Source organism: Rhinolophus sinicus, linkage group LG10, assembly GCF_036562045.2.
Source record: "Rhinolophus sinicus isolate RSC01 linkage group LG10, ASM3656204v1, whole genome shotgun sequence".
NCBI lineage: Eukaryota > Metazoa > Chordata > Mammalia > Chiroptera > Rhinolophidae > Rhinolophus > Rhinolophus sinicus.
In genome coordinates, this window is record NC_133759.1 from 33,864,211 (window position 1) to 33,885,028 (window position 20,818).

Genomic DNA, 20,818 nt, shown 5'->3' on the forward strand with positions numbered 1-20,818 from the left:
ACTTCAGTTTGTATTTTTTTCCTGTGTCCAGACTTTTTGATTTGATTTGATTTTGTTTATCACGAAGAAAACAGTATGAAACCAAAAGAAGATATGAAGGTATTTTAAGATCTGGACTACTGTAAAATATATAAAGATTGCACATTGGCCCTCTAAGCCTCAGTTTCCTCAAAGTAATAGTGTCTAATCTTTTATGAGTGTTGTGAAGAATGAATTAGATAGTATATATAAGGCAGAACAGTTGAGCATTCAATGACTTTTAGCTTCTGTTGTAAATATTGCTAATTATTAAATAATGTCATCCAGAAAATATATCAATGTATTATATATTACTAAATGTGTGTTACTAATATATATTACTGAATATATTAATGTTAAGAATAACATGACCTCAAGAAGTATAATTTTACTAATGATCATTTTGAATGACTGTAGTTATCACTGTCCTTAGGAACAGTACTTTCCGACATATTTAATGAATATTCTGTGTAGCGATCAGGAGCATACTGGTTACAGTGGACATTTAATTGGCTATCAGAACCCCATGAAAAATCGGGAAGAAACCTTGGAGATTATAGTTCAGCCCCCTCATTTTACAGATGCAAATACTGAAATGCAAGGACACAAAGCCAGTTAGCTACAGAGCAGGACTATGTGGTGGGTCTCCATCCACATGGTACTGTGAACTCTGTACTACCTCTCAGCTCCCTAGAGTGGGCCAAAGCATGGAATCTGGGTTGTGTTCCAATGGACCATATCGTGGTTTGAAAGAAAGTGGAGTAGAACATGAAAATTTTTTTTTTGGGGGGGTATTTTGTCTAAGGAAGGGTAAGTCAACTGGAAAAAAACCCTCTTTTGCATATTTGTGCATGAATAGTTTGATACCCTGTTAGTAACTTTAGAAATAGATGCAAATAACACACAGTTGGTTGTATTTTCCAGTTTCTCTGTTTCCAGGAGAATGCCTCTGTTACTACATTTTTTCACTCTGGGAGAACATTTGTGGTTATTTTTTCTTTCCCATACTGGACATTAATTCTTTGAAAATGGCCATGGCTTACATCACTATGTATCTAGTGGTTAGTACACACTGAATCATTTGTTGAATGAAAGAATCCCCTTCTTACAGCAGTATAATTTTTAGATGAGGCATTAGGACAAAGGGGCAGAAGCTCCACACCACAATATTTCAGAATTACCTAAAAGACTAATTCAGGATTGAGCCTTTGAAGGTTTAAGGAAAGAAGCAGTTTCTCATGAGTGAGAAGTGGTTTGACACTGATTAATGTTTTGAAGATTTGTGATAAGAGGTGAGAAACCTACTGTAGGTATTACTACTCATTGGTACTTCCAAATTTAGGGGTGATGTTTTTCTCTCTCCTCACTTTTCTTTGTGGTGTGTCTTTCCCTTTCATGGCAGTCTCTTCTGTCTCCCTTCCCTTCTTTCTCTTCTCTGTAGTTCTCCAGCTATGACCAGTTTGCATAGAGACATAGAGAAAAGGGAGGGGAATTGATTTAAGTTCAGCCAAAAGCATCCAGCACATGCTGTGTTGAAGTGCTACACTAAGCTCTGAAGCTGTAGGGATGAATAAAATTAGTTTTATGCCTTTGAGGGATGGATAGTAAGGAGAACGGATGTGTAAAAGACACATTCCACTGTAGTGTACGTCCTATGAAAGAGTCTGTTAAGGATTCGGAACCACGAAGTATAGAAGAGGGAGGACTCACATGGCTGCCTTTCAGGGAAGGGAGTGTGTTTTATCTAGGAAGCTTCATGGTCTTGTCAACGGGAGAATAAGTAGGCTCTCCAGTGATGGACCAAGCAGTTCAAGGTCAGGGCCTTTAACCTGTTTATAATATCTCTTTTTTAAAAAACCAACAAAAAAAGCTACACTTTTCCTCCGACACGTGTGACCTCTAATTTCTTCCCCTCATTTTGTAAGGGGGTATGTGTCAGTGTCTCTGTGCTTCTAGCACCCCACATCCATCCCTGGCCCACCCTTAATATTAGGAAGTAGGGACGTAACAATGAAGTGTTTGATTTTAGTCATGTGGGGCGAGTGTCAACAGCAGTCAGCAGTTCAGATCATTTTAAGTTATTTTGGTCTGAAATGTATTTATTTGGTCCTAGTATTTATTGAAGTGATCCTTGACTGCTCCTACAGTCAACCTAAGAAGTGCTGCATTTTCTCATTGTTACTTGCATGCTTTCATTCACATTTTTAAGTTTGTCAGTTGGAATGTTAGAACTTAAAAAAATGAATTTTATCTTGACTGATTTTTTTTTCCTTTCCCAGTTGCCAAAAGAAAGGGGATTTGGCGATGGAGGCTTTGTTTGAAGGAATACAAAATCGGGGACATGATGGGTAAGATTGCTTTTGACCTTAAGCTTCTCACTGACTTTATAAAGCATATTAGAGTTATGCCTCTGACTGTTTTGTGCTTTTGGTACAGAAAAAAGTGTTGCGCCAAAGCTAAGCTGATTCACGTTGTTTGTAGACAGCCTCTCTCTGTGAGGTGTTTGCCTCTTATCAGCAGTGCGAAGCTGGATGCTTGCCTTCATCCCTCTCTAGACGTTCTGCTCTTAAAAAGCAAAAGTAGAAGTGCAGAAGTTTTGTGACACTAAGAACAAATGCTTTTTTAAAAAAGTACTGAAGCCTAAGTAGTTAGAGCTCTCTGTGACCATTCCTGGGAACCTCTTGGCATCTAATACATCTGTGTCCCCTTCTGTTCCCAACTCTGTCTGGCATCTCTTGAAATTTTGAAGGATAGCAATAAGTTTACAATAATCAGGTAGGTAAATTTCTGTATTAAATTTCTGATACTAATAATATGGGAAAAATATTTGAAATCAGTCTGGCTCGAGGATGAATTTGTTGAAACAACTCTTAAAATTGTATTATTATTTTCCCAATAGCCTACTGGCTTCCAAGGCTTTGTATTTTGGCTGGCTGAGAATGTGACATGAGCTAGCCTGGATTCTTCCTGAAAGCTTCCCTAAAATATTACAAAAGCGCTAGTTGATTGTGGAAGTCTCACTCACAAGCCAGCCTTAAAACATCGATGTTGCATTTGACCAATGACTTAGGCTTTAGGTTGGCTGTTAGAGAAAGACAAAATATTACGTGGAATATGTAACCACCTTAATATGAACATTAAAAGGAAAAGCTCAGAAATCCTTTTCTTTGCTTCTGATAATTTATTTATTGACATTGGTCCTCCTCAGGTAGGTGTTTGTCTGCTATACTTGTACATCTGAAAGATGAAAAGCCACTTTGACATACGTTCTGTGTTCTTAGGGGTCTGTTCTTATTTATAGGGGGTTTTTGACATCCTGTGAAGCAGAACTACAGGAGCTCATGAAACAGATTGACATAATGGTGGCTCATAAAAAATCTGAATGGGAAGGGCAGACACATGCTCTACAAACTTGCTTGGACATCCGTGAACGGGAACTTAAGACCCTTAGGAGTCAGTTGGATATGAAACACAAAGAGGTAAAACCGTTGATTCAGTCCTCTTTTTGATATTTTGACCTTTTTTATTAAATATGTTTCTTAAATATTTGTTGAGGGAAGCATTTTTGTGTCAAGGTTAATTTCTTTTCTATAAAAAGATTTTTATTAAAATATAGCGAACATACAATATTGTATTAGTTTTAGGTGTACACCATAGTTTTTCAACATTTATATACAGAAAGAAGTGATCACATAGTTAAGTCCAGCAACCATCTGACACCGTATCATGTTATCCCAGTATTATTAACTATGTTCCCTATGCTGTATATTACATCCCCATGACTTATTTGTTTTAAACCTGGAAATTTGAACCTCTAATTCCTCTTCACCTTTCCCCCCCCCCTTTTTAAATTTTTCAATTATAGTTGACATTTAGTATTATTTTATATTAATTTCAGGTATACAGTATAGTGGTTAGACATTTATATAATTTAAGAAGTGATTCCCTAACTAGTCTAGTACTCACCTGGCACTATACGTAGTTATTACCATATTGACTGTATTCCCTATGTTTTAGTTTACATCCCCATGACTATTTTATAACTACCAATTTGTACTTCTTAATGCCTTCACTCTTTTCACTCTATCCCAACCCCACTCCCATCTATCACCCCGATAAACATATTACCTATCTGACACCATACATAGTTATTACAATATTGTTGACTATATTCCTTATGCTATACCCTACATCCCCATGACTACTTAGTAGTCATTTGTACTTAATCCCTTCCCTTTTTCACCCATCTCCAACCCTCCCATCTGGTATCTATCAAAATGTTCTATCTGTGAGTTTGTTTCTGTTTTGTTTGTTTGTTTTGTTCTTTAGATTCCACATATAAACGAAATCACATTGCTTCTGTCTTTCTCTGTCTTACACTCCACTCAGCACAGTACCCTCCAGGTCCATCCATGATGCCACAGATGGAAAGAACCCATTCGCTTCCCCTGTATATTATTCCCAAGCAATATTCCATTGTATATATGTACCATCTTCTCTATTCATCGATGGACACCCAGGCTGTCTCCACATCTTGGCCACTGTAAGCAATGCTACAATGCACGTATAGCTGCACATCTCCAAAGTGCTAGCGCTTCAAGGAACCTGGATAAAGCAAACCTACCTTTTCTCCAAAGGAAAAAAACACACCATTCTGGGTCTTAAATTCTTTCTTCGAAGAATTTTTTCAAATATAATGCTTGATAACCCCTGAGAAAGTGACCTCAGACACACAAGGAGTCAAGATAACAACAACAACAAAAAGACAAAACAGCAAAACCATACATGCAGAGGGCCGGCCTGGTGGCTCAGGTGGTTGGAGCTCTGTGCTCCTAACTCCAAAGGCTGCCGGTTCGATTCCCACATGGGCCAGTGGGCTCTCAATCACAAGGTTGCCAGTTTGATTCCTTGACTCCCGCAAGGGATGGTGGGCTCCGCCCCCTGCAACTAAGATTGAAAACGGTACCTTGAGCTGAGCTGCGGCTGAGCTCCCGGATGGCTCAGTTGGTTGGAGCGCATCCTCTCAACCACAAGGTTGCCGGTTTGACTACCGCAAGGGATGGTGGGCTCTGCCCCCTGCAACTAAGAATGAAAATGGTACCTTGTGCTGAGCTGCCGCTGAGCTCCCACATGGCTCAGTTGGTTGGATCGTGTCCTCTCAACCATAAGGTTGACGGTTCGACTCCCTCAAGGGATGGTGGGCTGTGTCCCCAGCAACTAGCAACAGCAACTGGACCTGGAGCTGAGCTGCACCCTCCACAACTAAGACTGAAAGGACAACAACTTGAAGCTGAATGGCACCCTCCATAACTAAGATTGAAGGGACAACAACCTGACTTGGAAAAAAAAGTCCTGGAAATACACACTGTTCCCCAATAAAGTCCTGTTCCCCCTCTCCAATAAAATCTAAAAAAAAAAACACCAAACAAACAAAAACATACATGCAATAGAAGATAGAAACCAGACCCAAGGTAAATATAGATATTTGCACTGTTATGCTGACTTTACAATAGCTGTGTTGATGTGTTCAAAGACATAAAAGATAAGATTGAGCACTTCAAGAAAGAATTACACACTAAAAAAATCCCCAAGTGAGTGGAAATTAAAATACTGAAAAATAGAATAATTGAAATCAAGGCCTTAAATATTGAGGTGATTAGTAAACTAGAAGATAGTACAGAATAAAATATAGAATGAAGCATAGACAAAATGATAGCAAATATAGACAAGAAGAAAGAGGATACAGTGATAAGGTCTAATAACAGTGGAAAACTTGAAGGAGAAAAATGGTGATAATGGGCAGAATATTTCAAGATAAATTGCCTAAGATTTTGCCAAAAGTGAGGAAGGCCATATATTTAAGAAGTCCAAGAATCTCAAGTGAGATAAATAAAAAGAAATATTTACCTGGGTTGAAAACTAAAGACAAAGAGGAAATCTGAAAAGCAACCAAAAAAAAAATCACCAGATTATCTACCAATAAAAAAAAGACAGATTATCTATAAACAGTTCCTAACAGCTGACTTCTCAGCTAAAACAGTGAAAGTCAGAAGACAGTAGAATATCTATAAACAAAGAAATGATATTGTTTTCCCCTGCCAAACTGGAAATCTATACCCAGCGTAAGGTGAAATAAAAATATTTTTATATCAACAAAAATTGAGAGAATTTGTCATTAATAGACCTGCACCAAGGAAATACTAAAGACTGTTCTTGAGGTGGAAGGAAAGTGATTGCAGGTGGAAGTTTAAGAGCTTAAGGAAGAAATGAAAGGCAACAGTAAATAAGTAAATATGTGGGTAAATCTAAATGAATATTGACTGTATATAAAACAATAACAGCCTTTTCAGTTTAACATATATATAAGCTTATGAATGTATTTAAGTCAGGTTGAGAGTAAATGGAATTGAAGTATTTCTATAGTCCTTGTGTTGCCTGGGAATTTGTAAAACTAACATTAGATTTGTTCAGTTACAAATCCATGTTTTAATCTTGAGAGAACCATTAAAAGTGTATATTAATATATTAATCAAGTATTACTAATATATTAATATAGAGTATTAATATAGAGTAATCAATATACATAGAGTATTAACATATTAATACATTAATGGGATAATAATTAGTATATTAATAGAGTATATATCTTCCAAGCTAATAAAAGGAGAAAAATGAAATGATAAGAAGTTATCAGTTCCAAAGAAGGCAAGAAAGGAGAGAAGAAGGAACACAGAGCTTATTAAGGACAAATGACACTTAATAGGATGATAGGTTTAAATCCAAATAGACCATTCAGTGTAAATACACTAAATGGCCCAATTAAAAGATAAAAATTGTCCAACTGAGTAAAAATAATTAAACTCAATTATTTGGTATTTATAAAGATACAGCAAAGTTCAAAGTAAAGGTGAAATAAAAATTTGTACCATGTAAACACAAGAGAAATATTGTATAGGTATATTAATATTAGAAAAAGTATACTTGAAGCAGAAGCAATGAACGAACATCACTAAAAGTGAAAAGAAACACTTCATAATGATACAATATGAAATTTCAGGATATTTAACTGTAGCGGACATTCTTTGTGTCCTGTACCACATTTTCTTTGCCTCCTGATTTCATCTTGGCTATAACATACCACTCCCTGTGCGCTGCCACCGTCTCACTACACTATACTTCTCTCTCTGGAGCCTTAGAAAGCTGCTCCTTAGAAAGGTGAAACCTGGAAGTGTGTGTGGGGAAGTTAACGCTCCTGGCACAAGCCTCAAGCAGTAGAGGGACTGGAATGGGTGGATAAATTCTCTAGCTTCTCATCCCTTAGATGGACAGGCAGTTCTGAAACACATTCTGTCTGGTTCCTTCGTGAGATCCCAATGGAGATAGCCCACGCTGCTTAACTACAGAAACCAACTCAATAACACACCTTTTTTATTGGCTTTTGTTCCTTCCCTGGGTCTCCCTCTCCACTTCTTCACTCTGCTTCCTGGGATCACCTCCAATTATCTGCTCGAAGTCCATGTTGCAGGCTACACCTTTGGGGGAACTCAAACAAAGACAAAAAATAAAAATTAAAAAAATCTAGATTTGTAAATATCTAAAAAAATAGTCTTAAAAGAAATTTCTCTCTTTCTCTCATCCTTATCTGTATGCAAAAAGTGGCAGAACTATAAGGAGAACTAGATGAAGCCACAATTGTAGCTGGGGATTTTAACCCACCTTTCTTAACAACTGATGGGACAAGAGACAAACATCAGTAAGGGTATGATCAACACACTTGACCTAATTTATACATATAGAACATTGCACAAGAGAACTGCAGAGTGTGCATTCTTTTCTAGCACAAACAAAACTCTTTCCAAAATTGACCATTTGCTGGGCCAGAAAGTAAATCTCGACACAATACAAAGGCTTGAAATCACAGAGTATGTTCTCTGAACATAGTGGGAACAAGTTAGAAAAAGATACCTAAAAATTAAAAATCTTTTGATATATTTTGATAAATGGTTTTCTGTTTATTTGCTTTTTAATTTTAATAGGATGTTTTAAATATAGAAGTTTTACATTTTTACATAGACATTATCTATTTTAAAATGAGTCATTAGTTTTACACTCAGAAAGTTCCCTTCTTCCCAGAAATCCAGTAAATATTCACTTAGACCTTTTTTTAAAAGTAGTTTTCTTTTTTCCATTTTATTGGCTATATTTGATCATTCTTCCAGTTTGAACTTCAGAATCACTTTTTCAAGTTAAAAAAAAAAAATCCTGTTAGAATATTTAATTGGAATTGCATTACCTCCTTGTTCTTATAATAATTTTATTTGTTTTTTTAAATTGAGGTATAATTATATTAGTTTCAGGAGTACAATGTAATGATTCAGTATTTATACATATTGCAAAATGATCACCACAGTAAGTCTTAGTAGTGTCCATCATCATACACTGTTACAAACGTTTTTTTTTTCTTGTGATGAGGAAAAGATCTGAGTTGTTTTGTTTTAAAATTACCATTCTGTATTGTGATTGAAATTACTACCTCCTGTTCCCTATTCTCCATCTTCCTCCTCACTTATTAATAGATGATATACTTACTAACTGGTTATCCAGAGATATAGGGAAATACTGATGGAAATTGATGGAGGTGAAACTAGCTGTGGCTGGTTTCAAACCATTGAAAAATGGGTTAGGACAACGCCCTTACTTTGATTGGTAGAACTGATTCCTCTGATGTGGGATAAATGGTAAAGCAGGTACAAGTCTCCCACCATCTTTCTTTCTGAAATAACTATTTTGCACTTTGATTTATAGAACTTATTCTTGATGTTGCACAGATTTTTGTTCAATGTTCTTAGTTTCCAAGGTTCTTATAACGTGATATCTCTTAATTTTTTCATGAGTTTTTTTTTTTTTTTTTGATAAAAGGTTGGGAACAATAATTCAGACAGTGAGAGCAAGCTTTCATTTAAACCGAGAAATTCTGGAACAGTTGTTTGTTTTCCATTTTTTGGCAATGTTATGGATCATTAAATAATTAGATATTTAAGTTACTGAGAAGTCGGTATTACCATATACAGTTGAGAAATGGGGTATTAACCATATACAGCTTGTATTTACAGATAAGTACAAAGTTTATTTCCTATTTTTATGTTTCAGAAATATTATTTCAATGCTAATAATGAAAAATACTACCATCTATCTGCTTTTAGGTTGGAATGTTGCGTCAGCAGGTAGAAGAACATGAAAAAGTCAAGCAAGAGATGGCGTTGGACTATAAGCAGGAGTTAAAGAAACTACATGAAGAAGTGAGATTTTCATCCTGTGTTGTGTAATTCTGTCTCTTTACCCTTGAGAATTTTGTTAAAGGACTAGTTTATACTTTGTAAAGTGGGAAGTACATATTCCATGGGAGCCACAGGAAATCTATTTCTCTGTTCTTACATCCAGGCAGAGAATGTTGCCTAATTATATGTTTGATACTACCTAGAACTGAGATTCTAAAATGTGTTTCTTGGTTGAGTACCTGAAAGAAACAGAGCTATTTTTGTATAATACTGTGAAATATTGATGCCAAAAACTTATATTAAATATTAATTTTTGAATTAAATCAGTTACTAGATTTTAAATAATGGAGGATCCAAAGGTTTCAGAAGCATTTTGGAATAAATAAGAGACATGAGAAAATTCTATTACCTCAATTTTATTCTTCAGACTGGGAAAAAAAACTGCTTTTATTTAATTCCAATGTATTGCTTTCCTGCGTACTGAATATCAGTGTTTCACAGGACAGTGGTTCAAGAACCACAGGCCTAGAGCAAATGAAGAGTTTTTGTTTGCTGCTTGCATTGGAAGGGGGAGGTGGTGTGAGTTGGGGGGCCCTTCAGTGCAAGGCTATTGTCATAAAAATGTTGTGTTTAAAAAATATTGTTTCTTTTATTTTTTTCTTGGACTCATTGTATTTCTTTTCTGGCGTTCCTGTTTTATATGTAGTTTTGAGTTGTTCTGTATTTCAATTTGCAAATCTAACATACTCTTAATCTATTTTCAATAGTACTGTTTAGAACTGCTCTTGCTTTCATAATAACAATTTATCCTACCACCACTGTTTACAAATTCTTAAATTTTAAGTCTAGAAATAACTGTGTCTACAGTTAGACAGACTGAAGAGAAGCTATGAAAAACTACAGAAAAAGCAAATAAGGGACTTCAGAGGAAACTCCAAAAATCACAGGGAAGATCGGTCTGAAATTGAGAGGTTAACTGGAAAAATAGAGGTATGTTCACAGTAATAATCCCTTCATAGTGATTGTCAGCCTTCGTGTAGCAAAGTGCTGTTTCTAATAGTGCTAGTTCCTGAAATCAATTTTCTGCCATCTCCAGGACTGCCACTGAGCTATTTCAAAGGTCGAGGGTGATCTACTATACATCCTATCATCATCTGGTTCCTTGTGGTTCACGGGGTTACTAGCTATCAGTAGTTCAACAGGGCAGTACCACCCTTTGAGGGCATTTGGAAATGTATGGAGACTGGTTTGTTTGTCAAAATAACTGGGAGTAAAACTGGTGTTTAGAGGACAGGGACCACCAGGGACACCAAACATGCTGGGGACTGTTCCCCACAGAAAGGATGATTGTACCCCAAGTGCTAATATTGAGAAACATTGACCACCAGTCACTAGCAGTCCTCCGTGGGCAGTATCCTTATCTTATTTAGCACCTAATAGAATAGGGGCTCAGTAAATGTTGAAAGTACATGGCTCTTCTGTACCAAGTACTCTGCGTATCAGATTGTTTATCCTCAGTTCCCATTTAGATATAGTAAGCATTTACCTCCCGCTTTGCTGACTTTGTTTTTATTAAGACTGAGTAACTCCATGATTGTTGTGTATGCTGTTAGCTCTGCCAAGAGTAGATGAAGGAGCAGCACTGGGCTGTCACTCTTTCCCCCTCGAATCTGCCACTCCCCTCCTCTGTCTATGTCATCGGTGCACCAGTGCACCTACAAATCACACAGGGTCCTCTTTAGGCTCTCAGAAATTCTGATGCGGTAGTATGACATAGGACCTAGGAATCTGCATTTTATCCAGCTCCTCTAGCTGATTCTAATTCGAGAAACATTGTTCACCATCTTTTTATGATTACTTACAATGTTCTACTCAGAGTAACCTGTCACCCACAAATGTCAATACGTTATTACTACCTAGAATTGTAATTTCTGTGTTTAGTATTCTTTTACTCATTATATCTCAATATTTGTATATATTTGAAGAGCTTAGAATCAGAGGACTACACAGATACTGCTTCCTCGCCAGCTTTCTTCTGTAATAACTGTTTTTCCCCCACAAAACTCCTCATTACCACTTCCTGACCGTTCTCTTTTCTTTCTGCCTCAAAAATCCCATCTTTAATTTTCATGCCATCGCTTACATCACCAACCAATGTACATACAACCAAAGTCGTCATCTCCTGATCCCTGGATTGCTCCCCTGGCTTAGAGATTTCAGCTCCCAGTTCAGTCACTCCAAGGTGACTCTTACCTTGATTCTTGAGGCTTTGAGTATCCACAGGGATGATGCTTATTATATTCCAGTCTTTGAGTTCCTTGGTGTTCGTTCCTCCATCGATATTTTGATCTCCCTGTCTCATCCACCTATTCCCATTGCCATTCTTTAGGTGTCATTACCAACACTCGCACCCCTCCTAGAATTATATTGTAAGCATTGCATTCTCTCACTACCATCCCTGTCTTTTCAGCTTACTTTCTCTAGTCCCTTGACTCTCAATAATTACTTGACCCCATCTGTTAAAGTGATTGAATTCTGCCACCTTTTCACTGCTCCATATCTACCTTGTATCTGCATTTACCAATCCTTACCCAGTTCTGTGGTTACATTTCTTACATTCCCCTTCAGTTCCTGTGCCCCTTTCTTGCTTCATCATATTTACTTGGCAAAATCATAACTCTGCATAAATCTAGCTTTCTGCTCACTCTCTACTTGTCGTGTGTGGCAGAACATGGGTGGAGAAAAGCATCATGCTGACTGGCCTCATTTTAAATGTGTGGTCACTCACCTCAACTGGGTACTAAATGGTACCCCATTTTCATAAACATTGGGCTCATTTTCTTGATCATGCAACTCAAAATTACCATTGCTCCATCATTAATTTTGAACTGTTTGGCTTTGGGTTACAAATATCTGTTAAAATTTGGGACAGATTTCCCTTGTTATTCAAGTCTGTAGTTCTCCTGTTGAGATAGTAAATATTTGTATATCAAGGATATTGTTTTATCTGGATCTGTTTGGTTCTTGAATTTTAGAGACTGAGAAGTAAGAATTGGGCCAAGGGACTTCTCTGAAAATTTATCTGAATCTGTTCAATTCCTGGGTTTGGATATCAAGAATTTGGGTAGTGAGGGATATCCATAATCATAGTTTGAGATTTTAGTTATCTTGCCATCAGTTTTCTGAAAGATCACTAAAAAATTGTAACAACCCTAGATGGCAGCAAATCTATGAAAAATCATCATGAACCCAGTGTTAGCTTCTGTGTTTCATAGTCTTTACCGTAAGGTTGTTAAACTTAGAAAGACAGATAATCCCGAAGCACAGTATGTAAAGAATTTAGTATTACTCTATAGTTCCATCAGCTAAGTGAGTAATGGGGCTCCTGCTGTGGAGAAAGGTGCGTGTGTACCCAGGGATGTGGGGAAAACTTAAAGTGAAAGTGAGTCTGCGAAGCAGTGACAGCAAGGGCAAGCACTTAGAAGTTACCTAATTGCCTCTTCAGGAATTTCGTCAAAAATCACTGGACTGGGAGAAGCAACGCTTGATTTATCAGCAACAAGTATCTTCTCTGGAGGCACAAAGGAAAGCTTTGGCTGAACAGTCAGAGATAATTCAGGTAGGTTTAAGACATTTAAAAAGAATGAGAGGCAGAAGGGTTTTGATTAAATTTGAACTAGCTTAATGCTAGTACACGTGTGCTAGCATCATGTCCACTCATGTCCTCGTGCCCACTGTTTCTTTGCTTGCTGGCTTTCCTCCCTGGCTTCCTTACCTCTTCCCTCATGCTCTGTCTCTTGCTCTCTCTCTCTGTCAGCATCTGGTATTCTCATGCTTGCTCTCCATTCACATTCATGTTCATGCTCCTAATCTTGCTCTCTGCTCCTCTCCCGCCGATTCTCTCTTTCTATGCTTGTTCTCTCTCCGTCTCCTTCCCCGTTCCTTTGTTTCTGTTATTGGGTCTCTGGCTTACTTGTTCAGGCTATTTCTGGCTGTTGCCTTGGCTCTACTTCTGTCGGCATCTTGCTCTGTGTTTGTGACAGCTGGGGTCCTTTGGCTGAGGCGTCTCAGCCAGGGAGCCTCAGCTAGCCTACCTGGACACAAACGCTGAGAGAGTCGTCTGGGTTGGCATGCACACTAATTAAAAGTAGTATCTTTGTGTCAACAGAAACACTTTTTAGAACACTAGTAGAAACCTTTTCCCCCCTTCTTGTGCTCCTCCTTCCCTCCCCGCAAGCCGTTGTTTCTCAGTCTAGTTGTATAGGACACAGCTCCCTGGCGACTGCTCCTGGCAGAACACGGTAGCCCACAGCAGCACCCAGCAGCCTGCAGCAGCTCACACCGACCTCCGTCTGCTCAGGGCAGCCCAGCTCCAGGGAGAGCCGTTGTTCACAATCTTAGTTGTAGAGAGCGCAGCTTACTGGCCCATGTGGGAATCGAACCAGTGACCTTGGCGTTAGAAGCATGGCGTTCCAACCACCTGAGCCACCGGGTTGGCCCCAGAAACCTTTTTTTAAGGAAGAATTAATGGCTTCAGCAAAACCAAAAAATAGGCACCTAATTTAGGAATATTTCTTCTTAGGACACAGTGTTTGCTTTATCAATTAAAAGCCAGGAACATAAAGGGAAATGAACGTAGAGGGAAACGAATATTTGTGACCATGTGTCATGTGCTAGACACTCTCAATGCTTCTTCTACATGCCGTTCTCTAGAACATATAGTTCCATGTTATGTGTTTAATATGATAATCTGTCAAGATCGGTGGTTATCTCAGTTTTATAGAAGGAAGGAATAGACTGGATAAGTTAAGAGAACTGGAAGGAAGCTTTTTTTTTTTTAAACAATCTTCATTATTTTCTGCTTTAAGTCTCAGTAATGTATTGGCTTTTGATCATCCTCCTGAAATATCAGTTGGCTGATAAACTACCAAGAATAGCTGTGCTGTGAATGATTCCACTTAGAATGGCAGGAGGAACCCACAACAATCTCAAGGAAGAAAATTATTTTCAAAGCTGCAGCAAGCTCTGCAGCTGGAATGGACTAATAAAATCCTGGCTGTCTAGACCTGAGTTTTTTGACCTAAACTAAAACCCTAAACAAACATAAATAGCTATAAGATATTGTTATATTCTAATTATAGCTTTAATATTGGCAAAAAAGAAATTTGAGTTTTAAATTTTAGTTCTCAATTGTTCACCTGTGAAGTGTACTTATTATTGGTTACAGATACTTTTTAAAATTTCCATTGTGATTTTTCTGCATAATTAAAACTTTATTGTTTATAAAAATGAGGTTTTTATTTACCACTGCTCAGCTAGGGCAAGAATAATAAATCTTCAAAAAGCTAACATTTGTTTTCCTTTCTAAGGGTATTTGAATTATTCTTCTGATATCTTTGTTTAAACTGAAACTATTCTATTTAGTACTCAAAATATGTTACTTATAATATATTTCTCTATCTTTTAGCAAACCAAACAAAATCAAATCTTTTAGTGATTCAGTATGTAGCAGTGCTCTATGGTCCTCATTTAAAAAAACACAAACAAAACACTTTTAAATGAACTTCTGTTTACCTGTTATCCAGCATTAATAGTTATCATCATTTTGCCAATCTTTTTGTTTTTTATCGTGGTAAAAAACGCATTAAAGTTTGCCATCTTAACCGTTTTAAAAAGTATAGTACAATAATGTTAACTATATGCAGACTGTTGTGTAACCAATCTCTAGAAAGTTTTCAGCTTGCCAAACTAAGACTCTATACCCATTGAAAAACAACCCATTTGCCAATCTTGTTTCATCCTTCCAATCTGCATACGTTTTACTTCCTTTTCTTGCTTTATTACATTAGCGGGGACATCCAATGTGATGTCGAAAAGGAGTGGTGAGAGGGCACAACCTTGCCTTGTACCTGATCTTAGTGGGAAGCTTCAAGTTTCTCACCACTAAGTAGGATGTTAGCTGTACGTTTTTTGTAGATAGTCTTTATCAAGTTGAGAAAGTTCCCCTCTATTCCTAGTTTTTTTCATGAGAGGTTTTTTGTTTTTTTTAAAACCATGAATGGGTTATTATATATTTTTAATGAGCTAATGCTTTATGTTTTTATGGAAGTAAAACTCAATTTCATTTTAGTTTTCCTTATTCACTGATTATTCTTTTAGTATTTCGCTTTTACCTGTTGGTCATCTGTGTGTTTCTAGGCTCAGCTTGCCAATCGGAAACAGAAGTTAGAGTCTGTGGAGCTGTCCAGCCAGTCGGAAATTCAGCACCTGAGCAGTAAGCTGGAGCGGGCCAATGACACTATCTGTGCCAATGAGCTGGAGATAGAGCGCCTCACCATGAGGGTCAATGACTTGGTGGGAACCAGTATGACCGTTATGCAAGAGCAACGACAAAAAGAAGAGAAATTGAGGGAATCTGAAAAACTGTTAGAGGTGTGTTTTAAACTTTCCATAATTGGGGAAAGGTATGTATGCATGTTTCAAGAGAGAATAATTAACCTAGAAGTAGGTGCCAAAATCTATGGTTTCTTCACTACTGTATAGCCAGTGGATCAGATATTGATAACCGTATTGATATTGTCTCTGTTATGTAGCTTATAGTCTGATTCCCTGGCTTGCTTCTCTTGAAATAGAAAAATTGGAATAACATCTGACTTTTTTTCTGAATATTTTGCAGGTTCTGCAGGAAGAAAAGAAACAATTGAAGGCAGCTCTTCAGTCTCAAAATTTCATTCATGAGGCAAAAATGCAAAAGGAGAAGCTACAAGCAAAATCACAGGCAACCAACACTCAGCACATAGTAGAGGCCATAAGGTATCTTCAATCTTATATATTATTCTTATTAATAATAATATTAATAAATTAATAACAAATATTATTAATCTTAAATATTATTAATAATATTATTTTGACATTAAGCACCAATTTTAATATTCATAATTTTGTGTTTGATCGTATTATGGGTTTTCTTATTCAGTTTTAATTTCTGAGTTAAATTTTTGTAGTGTTAAAAAATTTTGTGCAGTTAGTTTTTTCTGCCTCCAGTTTGGGTCCCGAACCAAGAGAATCTGATGTTTTGAAAGTTAGAAACTCCTTGGTCAGTCCATACCGTTGGTGAAATTCTGAATATGAAATGAATTATAGTCGACTTCTCCTGGAAGGCCTCCCTTCCTTAGTAAAAATAGGCCATGATTATTAGCTGTTTATCATCAATATCATTGCTAAAACAGCTATTGAGATGGCTGTTAAAAAAACTCCTAAGGCTGATTTTATTTCTATGTACGAATGACTGCTATGAAGTTTGTAGAGGAAAGAAGTAGAAGGAGCTATACTCCTTTATTTCATTTTATTTAAGTCTGGTACACATTTCTATTCTTGTGAGAACGCTCCTGTAATTTTCCAGTTTCTTTGACTCAAGGAATGAAGTGTCAACAAAGTGATTTTTTGTCATTTTGTCTTTTTCCCTTGAAAACCAAGCCAAATTCCAGTTGGGAAAGGAGTAAACTGCTGCTGACTTTTGAGAAGCATCATCTCTTGCCTCTTTACTCTCCCATTTTTCTTTTCATAAAGCAGGAGACAAACTGAAGAGTTCCAAAGACTTTCCCTACCAAAAACAGTTGGGAAATGTGAATGGGTTGCATGTTGCTTTTGTTCGCAAAGAGAAAATGCCTTGTGTCCTTTCCTAGGTCACCAGAGGAGTCTCAGCCAGACAGGATGTGCACCTCTCAAGAGCAGGGGCATCTAGAGAGTGTGCTCTCCCAGCTGGATTTTACCCACACCAGTGAAGAACTTCTACAGGCAGAGGTGACTCGACTGGAAGGCAGGTAAATAATTATATACACATTTCAAAAATGTTTAAGTCGTTAAAAATGACTTTTGATCATCCTGTTAATGAAGTAAACTAATGTAATCATCTTAGAGAAAAAAATAAGTTTTTTTCCCTCTAACATCCACAAATGGCCTAACTCCTTACTTCATGACAAAACAGAAGCAGTTAAAGGAGAACTTCTAATCTTTTTGCCACCAAGTCTACCAGTCTGCCTGTATCTGTGCCCATATTCTGTTACAGTGGATTAATTGATGGAAGACATGTCTGTGTTCCTAAAACTCCATTTGTGTTACTTTTCTGCAGTTTTTTTTCCCTTTTACATCATAAAGTTCTCCCTCTCTGCTAAATCATTTCCGCTGGTATAAAATATGCTTTAATATTTCCCATCTTGGGAAAAAAAATTAAAACCCTCCTTTAATTCTATATCCCCGTCAAGTTACTTCCATATTTCTCTGCTCTCCTTCAAAACCAAATTCCTCCAGAGTTGTCTGTACTGATTGTCTGTACTTTTTCAACCTTTCACCTGTGTAGAACCCCTTTAAATAGCTTTACTCTCTACCAGCCACCTCACTGGAGCTGCTCATGGTGAGGTCTCACTGGGTACAAGGTAGTCCTTCATTTCTGTTCTGAAGTGCTGTTGCTATTTCCTTGGGTGTTAATTTAATCCTGACTTATGCTATATCATGCCTAGCTTACTTGTATTGGTGTCATACTTGTGAGCTTTTTGTTTGTCATACCTCTGAACGTTTTGATTGGGAAGAATTTGATACTCTGTTTTAAACATGAATCATGGTCATTTGTAGACTAACATTTTCTGTGTCTTAAAAGGTAAAATATATAAAGTATTAGCCTTTACGGAAACACACAACAAAAAAATTGCTGTTTTACCTTTTTATTTTTAAGTAATACATTTTTTGTTTTTATTTTTATTTCTGTTTTTGGACAAGTATTTTCTTTACATGTTAAATATGCATGCCTATACACACATACCCAGTTTTTGTTGTATTTCTTTTTCATCTTGGAATACTTAAGATATTCCTGGTTATCATTATTGAGGTATATGTGCACACCTTAGATTGAATAAAATAAAGCTTATTAATTTTTTTGACAATAGAGCTAATTTTACATTTTTATCATAGATTTTCCATTGATTGGCTTTTGAGTAATCTTTCACATGTATGTATATTTTACTATGCTCTTATCAGGCTCTGAAGGCTTGCCCCTTGTTTCTGACTTGCAGTGTGACCCTGGATACCTTAGTCTCTTTAGACCCCGAGTTTCCCACCTGTAGATAGGACTCGGTTATCCTTGATTTTTGTAACTCGGTGATTGACACATTGTAATCACATACTAAGTACCAAATAAATGAGCATTCTAGGATTTTTAGAAATAGGTAAAATTGGAATAAATGGATACAAACACCAGTGTTCAGTACTAAAACGGTGGCTTTAAAAAATTCTTTTTTTGTATCAAAAGACAACCAGAAAAAGGAATTCTTTTAGACAGTTTATTTATGTTTTTCAGTTTTAACAAAATATTCCTTAAAACAGGACCTGGAGCAATTTAAATAATTGTTTTTGTGTTGTTGTATTGCAAAGATGGTATTTTTGAATGATAGCTTACCTGGTAAGTTGGTTATGTTGGTAAAACAATCTAGGTAGTTACTAAGTATTTGTATTGAACAGTCTAGAACCCAGGGATTCAGGGGCTGAGGGAATGGTGGACAAAGCTAAAGGGGAATTAAGAAGTAAAAGACATTATTTTAATCATAGAATTTGTAGTTCAAGAGACAAAATATACACATTAAAGGACCTAAGAGTAATTTAAAGTAGAAGATTTAAGGTAGAAAATTCTAGAAAATGTCTATATTCAATCTATAAAAATTGAAAATAAACTGTATTTCCAACTGGTAGTTACAAAATAGTTACAGGGATGTAAAGTACAGCATAGGGAACATAATCAATAATATTGTAATAACTATATGGTGCCAGGTGGGTATTAGACTTATTGGGGGGATCACTTTGTAATTTATAGAAATGTCTAACCACTGTGCTATACATATGAAACTAATATAATATTCAATGTCAACTGTAATTGAAAAATAACATTTTTAAAAAAAATCTGTTTTTAAGGCGATTGGGGGAATGAGGGTTGGGGTAGCTCTCTTAGGTAAATGTTGATCTGATTCTAGAAAGGGTGTTGACCTTCCATTGACAGGCGGGAGGGGAAGGTGCTTTGTGGTCATGGAAATGGTGGTATATGACAAGACAAGAAATCAGGCATAGCAAATGGAACATGGCAGACAGTAAAGCCTATTGATTTAGAAGCAAAAAGATTTTATTACCAGAAATGAGCAGTGAGATAAGAGGGGTATGGTGCCCCTGAGGTTCTTACATCTGATAAGGGGTTGATTCTTAAGTAAAGGTGACAACTTGGAAACTCTTTAAAGAAGATAATTCTGGCAGCTGTGTGTAGGATGGAATTGTAATTAAGTGTAGTGAAGATTTAGATTATGATGGCAGCTCCCGTACAACTAGAGAGGAAAAATTTGCTAAGTTGCTGTAATCTTTAGAATTTTGTGATCAGTTAAATTTTAAGCAGAAGGAAAGACTATAGGTAAACACAGAAAGTGCTTGAATTGGATTATGCTACCTCTGGTGATAAGGAAATTGGAAATGAGTTTTAATTTGAGGTGCGAGGTAATGTGTAAGATGTGTCTTAGACATCAAAAAGGTAAGTTAGATAATTCATTTTGTGTGTTTCAGTGTTTTTGTTGTTTTAAATATGTGAACTTATTTTTGTCATACAGCTTGGAATCTGTGAGTACTACATGTAAACAGCTGAGCCAAGAACTAATGGAAAAATATGAGGAATTGAAGAAGATGGAAGTACATAACAATGAGTACAGGGCAGAGATTAAGAAGGTAAAAATCTGCACGCTTGGGATTGCAAAGTTTGTATTTATGGACTGAGCTGTGGGTTGGGAATTTATAGGAGTTATTTTTAATGAATGAAAAAAGTATCTCAAAGGGCTACTTGATATTCAGGAGTAGAGGAGCACCTGGAGTATGCTTAGGGAAAGTGTCTTTCTTTGGCATCCTCAGGGATGCCATACAAATATTTTCAAGATAATTAAAGCCTTCCCCCCTTTGAACTCTAAAACTTTATTTTAAGCATGTTTTTATGAAAATATTTCTAAAAGATACACACTTTTCTGCTTGCAAAAAGATATTATATGCACTAGCATTTAATATTTTCTTACCGACTAAAGGTGGTTTTGGATATGTATTCTCTTCTATGCTGTGGCGTAGTTAATGTTCTTATTGGCTGTTGAGGTATGCAGAGCTGTTTGTCTCCACATGAATGGGCCCTCGCTGTCTTGGCTGCTGACTCATATTTTTTATTACTTCTTTGAGATTAATTCTAGCCCTTTTCTTTCGTCTTGTCTTTCTCTTATTTTCTGTGGACCAGGAAACCATATAAGCAAAATTTTTAGATTTGTAATAAAAAAAAAAGAATGAATGTCACAGGTGCTGTCCTCTAAATTAATATATGCATGGACTTTGATACTAGTTCTTAGTATTTGAATAACTCATCTCTCCCTGTTTTGAGATTGTGGGTGTAACTAGCTGACCTTCAGTACAGATATGCAACTTGGTAAATTGCTAATGTCTGCAGATTTAATCTAGGGAAA

At 36.6% G+C, this 20,818-nt stretch overlaps 1 protein-coding gene across 17 annotated transcripts in view; it reads left to right on the forward strand.

Annotated features, from left to right (window-relative positions):
* The window catches only part of CEP63 (centrosomal protein 63), a 39,056-nt gene that overhangs the window by 8,801 nt on the left and 9,437 nt on the right, over nucleotides 1–20,818 (forward strand). For 12 of the 17 annotated variants that reach the window (XM_019748155.2, XM_074312869.1, XM_019748123.2 and 9 more), the window contains 9 exons: nucleotides 2,298–2,366; nucleotides 3,320–3,497; nucleotides 9,222–9,317; nucleotides 10,164–10,286; nucleotides 12,802–12,915; nucleotides 15,495–15,728; nucleotides 15,973–16,109; nucleotides 16,982–17,119; nucleotides 19,934–20,048. In XM_019748155.2, the coding sequence (XP_019603714.2) occupies nucleotides 2,298–2,366; nucleotides 3,320–3,497; nucleotides 9,222–9,317; nucleotides 10,164–10,286; nucleotides 12,802–12,915; nucleotides 15,495–15,728; nucleotides 15,973–16,109; nucleotides 16,982–17,119; nucleotides 19,934–20,048 (1,204 nt within the window). The other 5 variants (XM_074312870.1, XM_019748108.2, XM_074312866.1 and 2 more) reach the window with 4 other exon arrangements.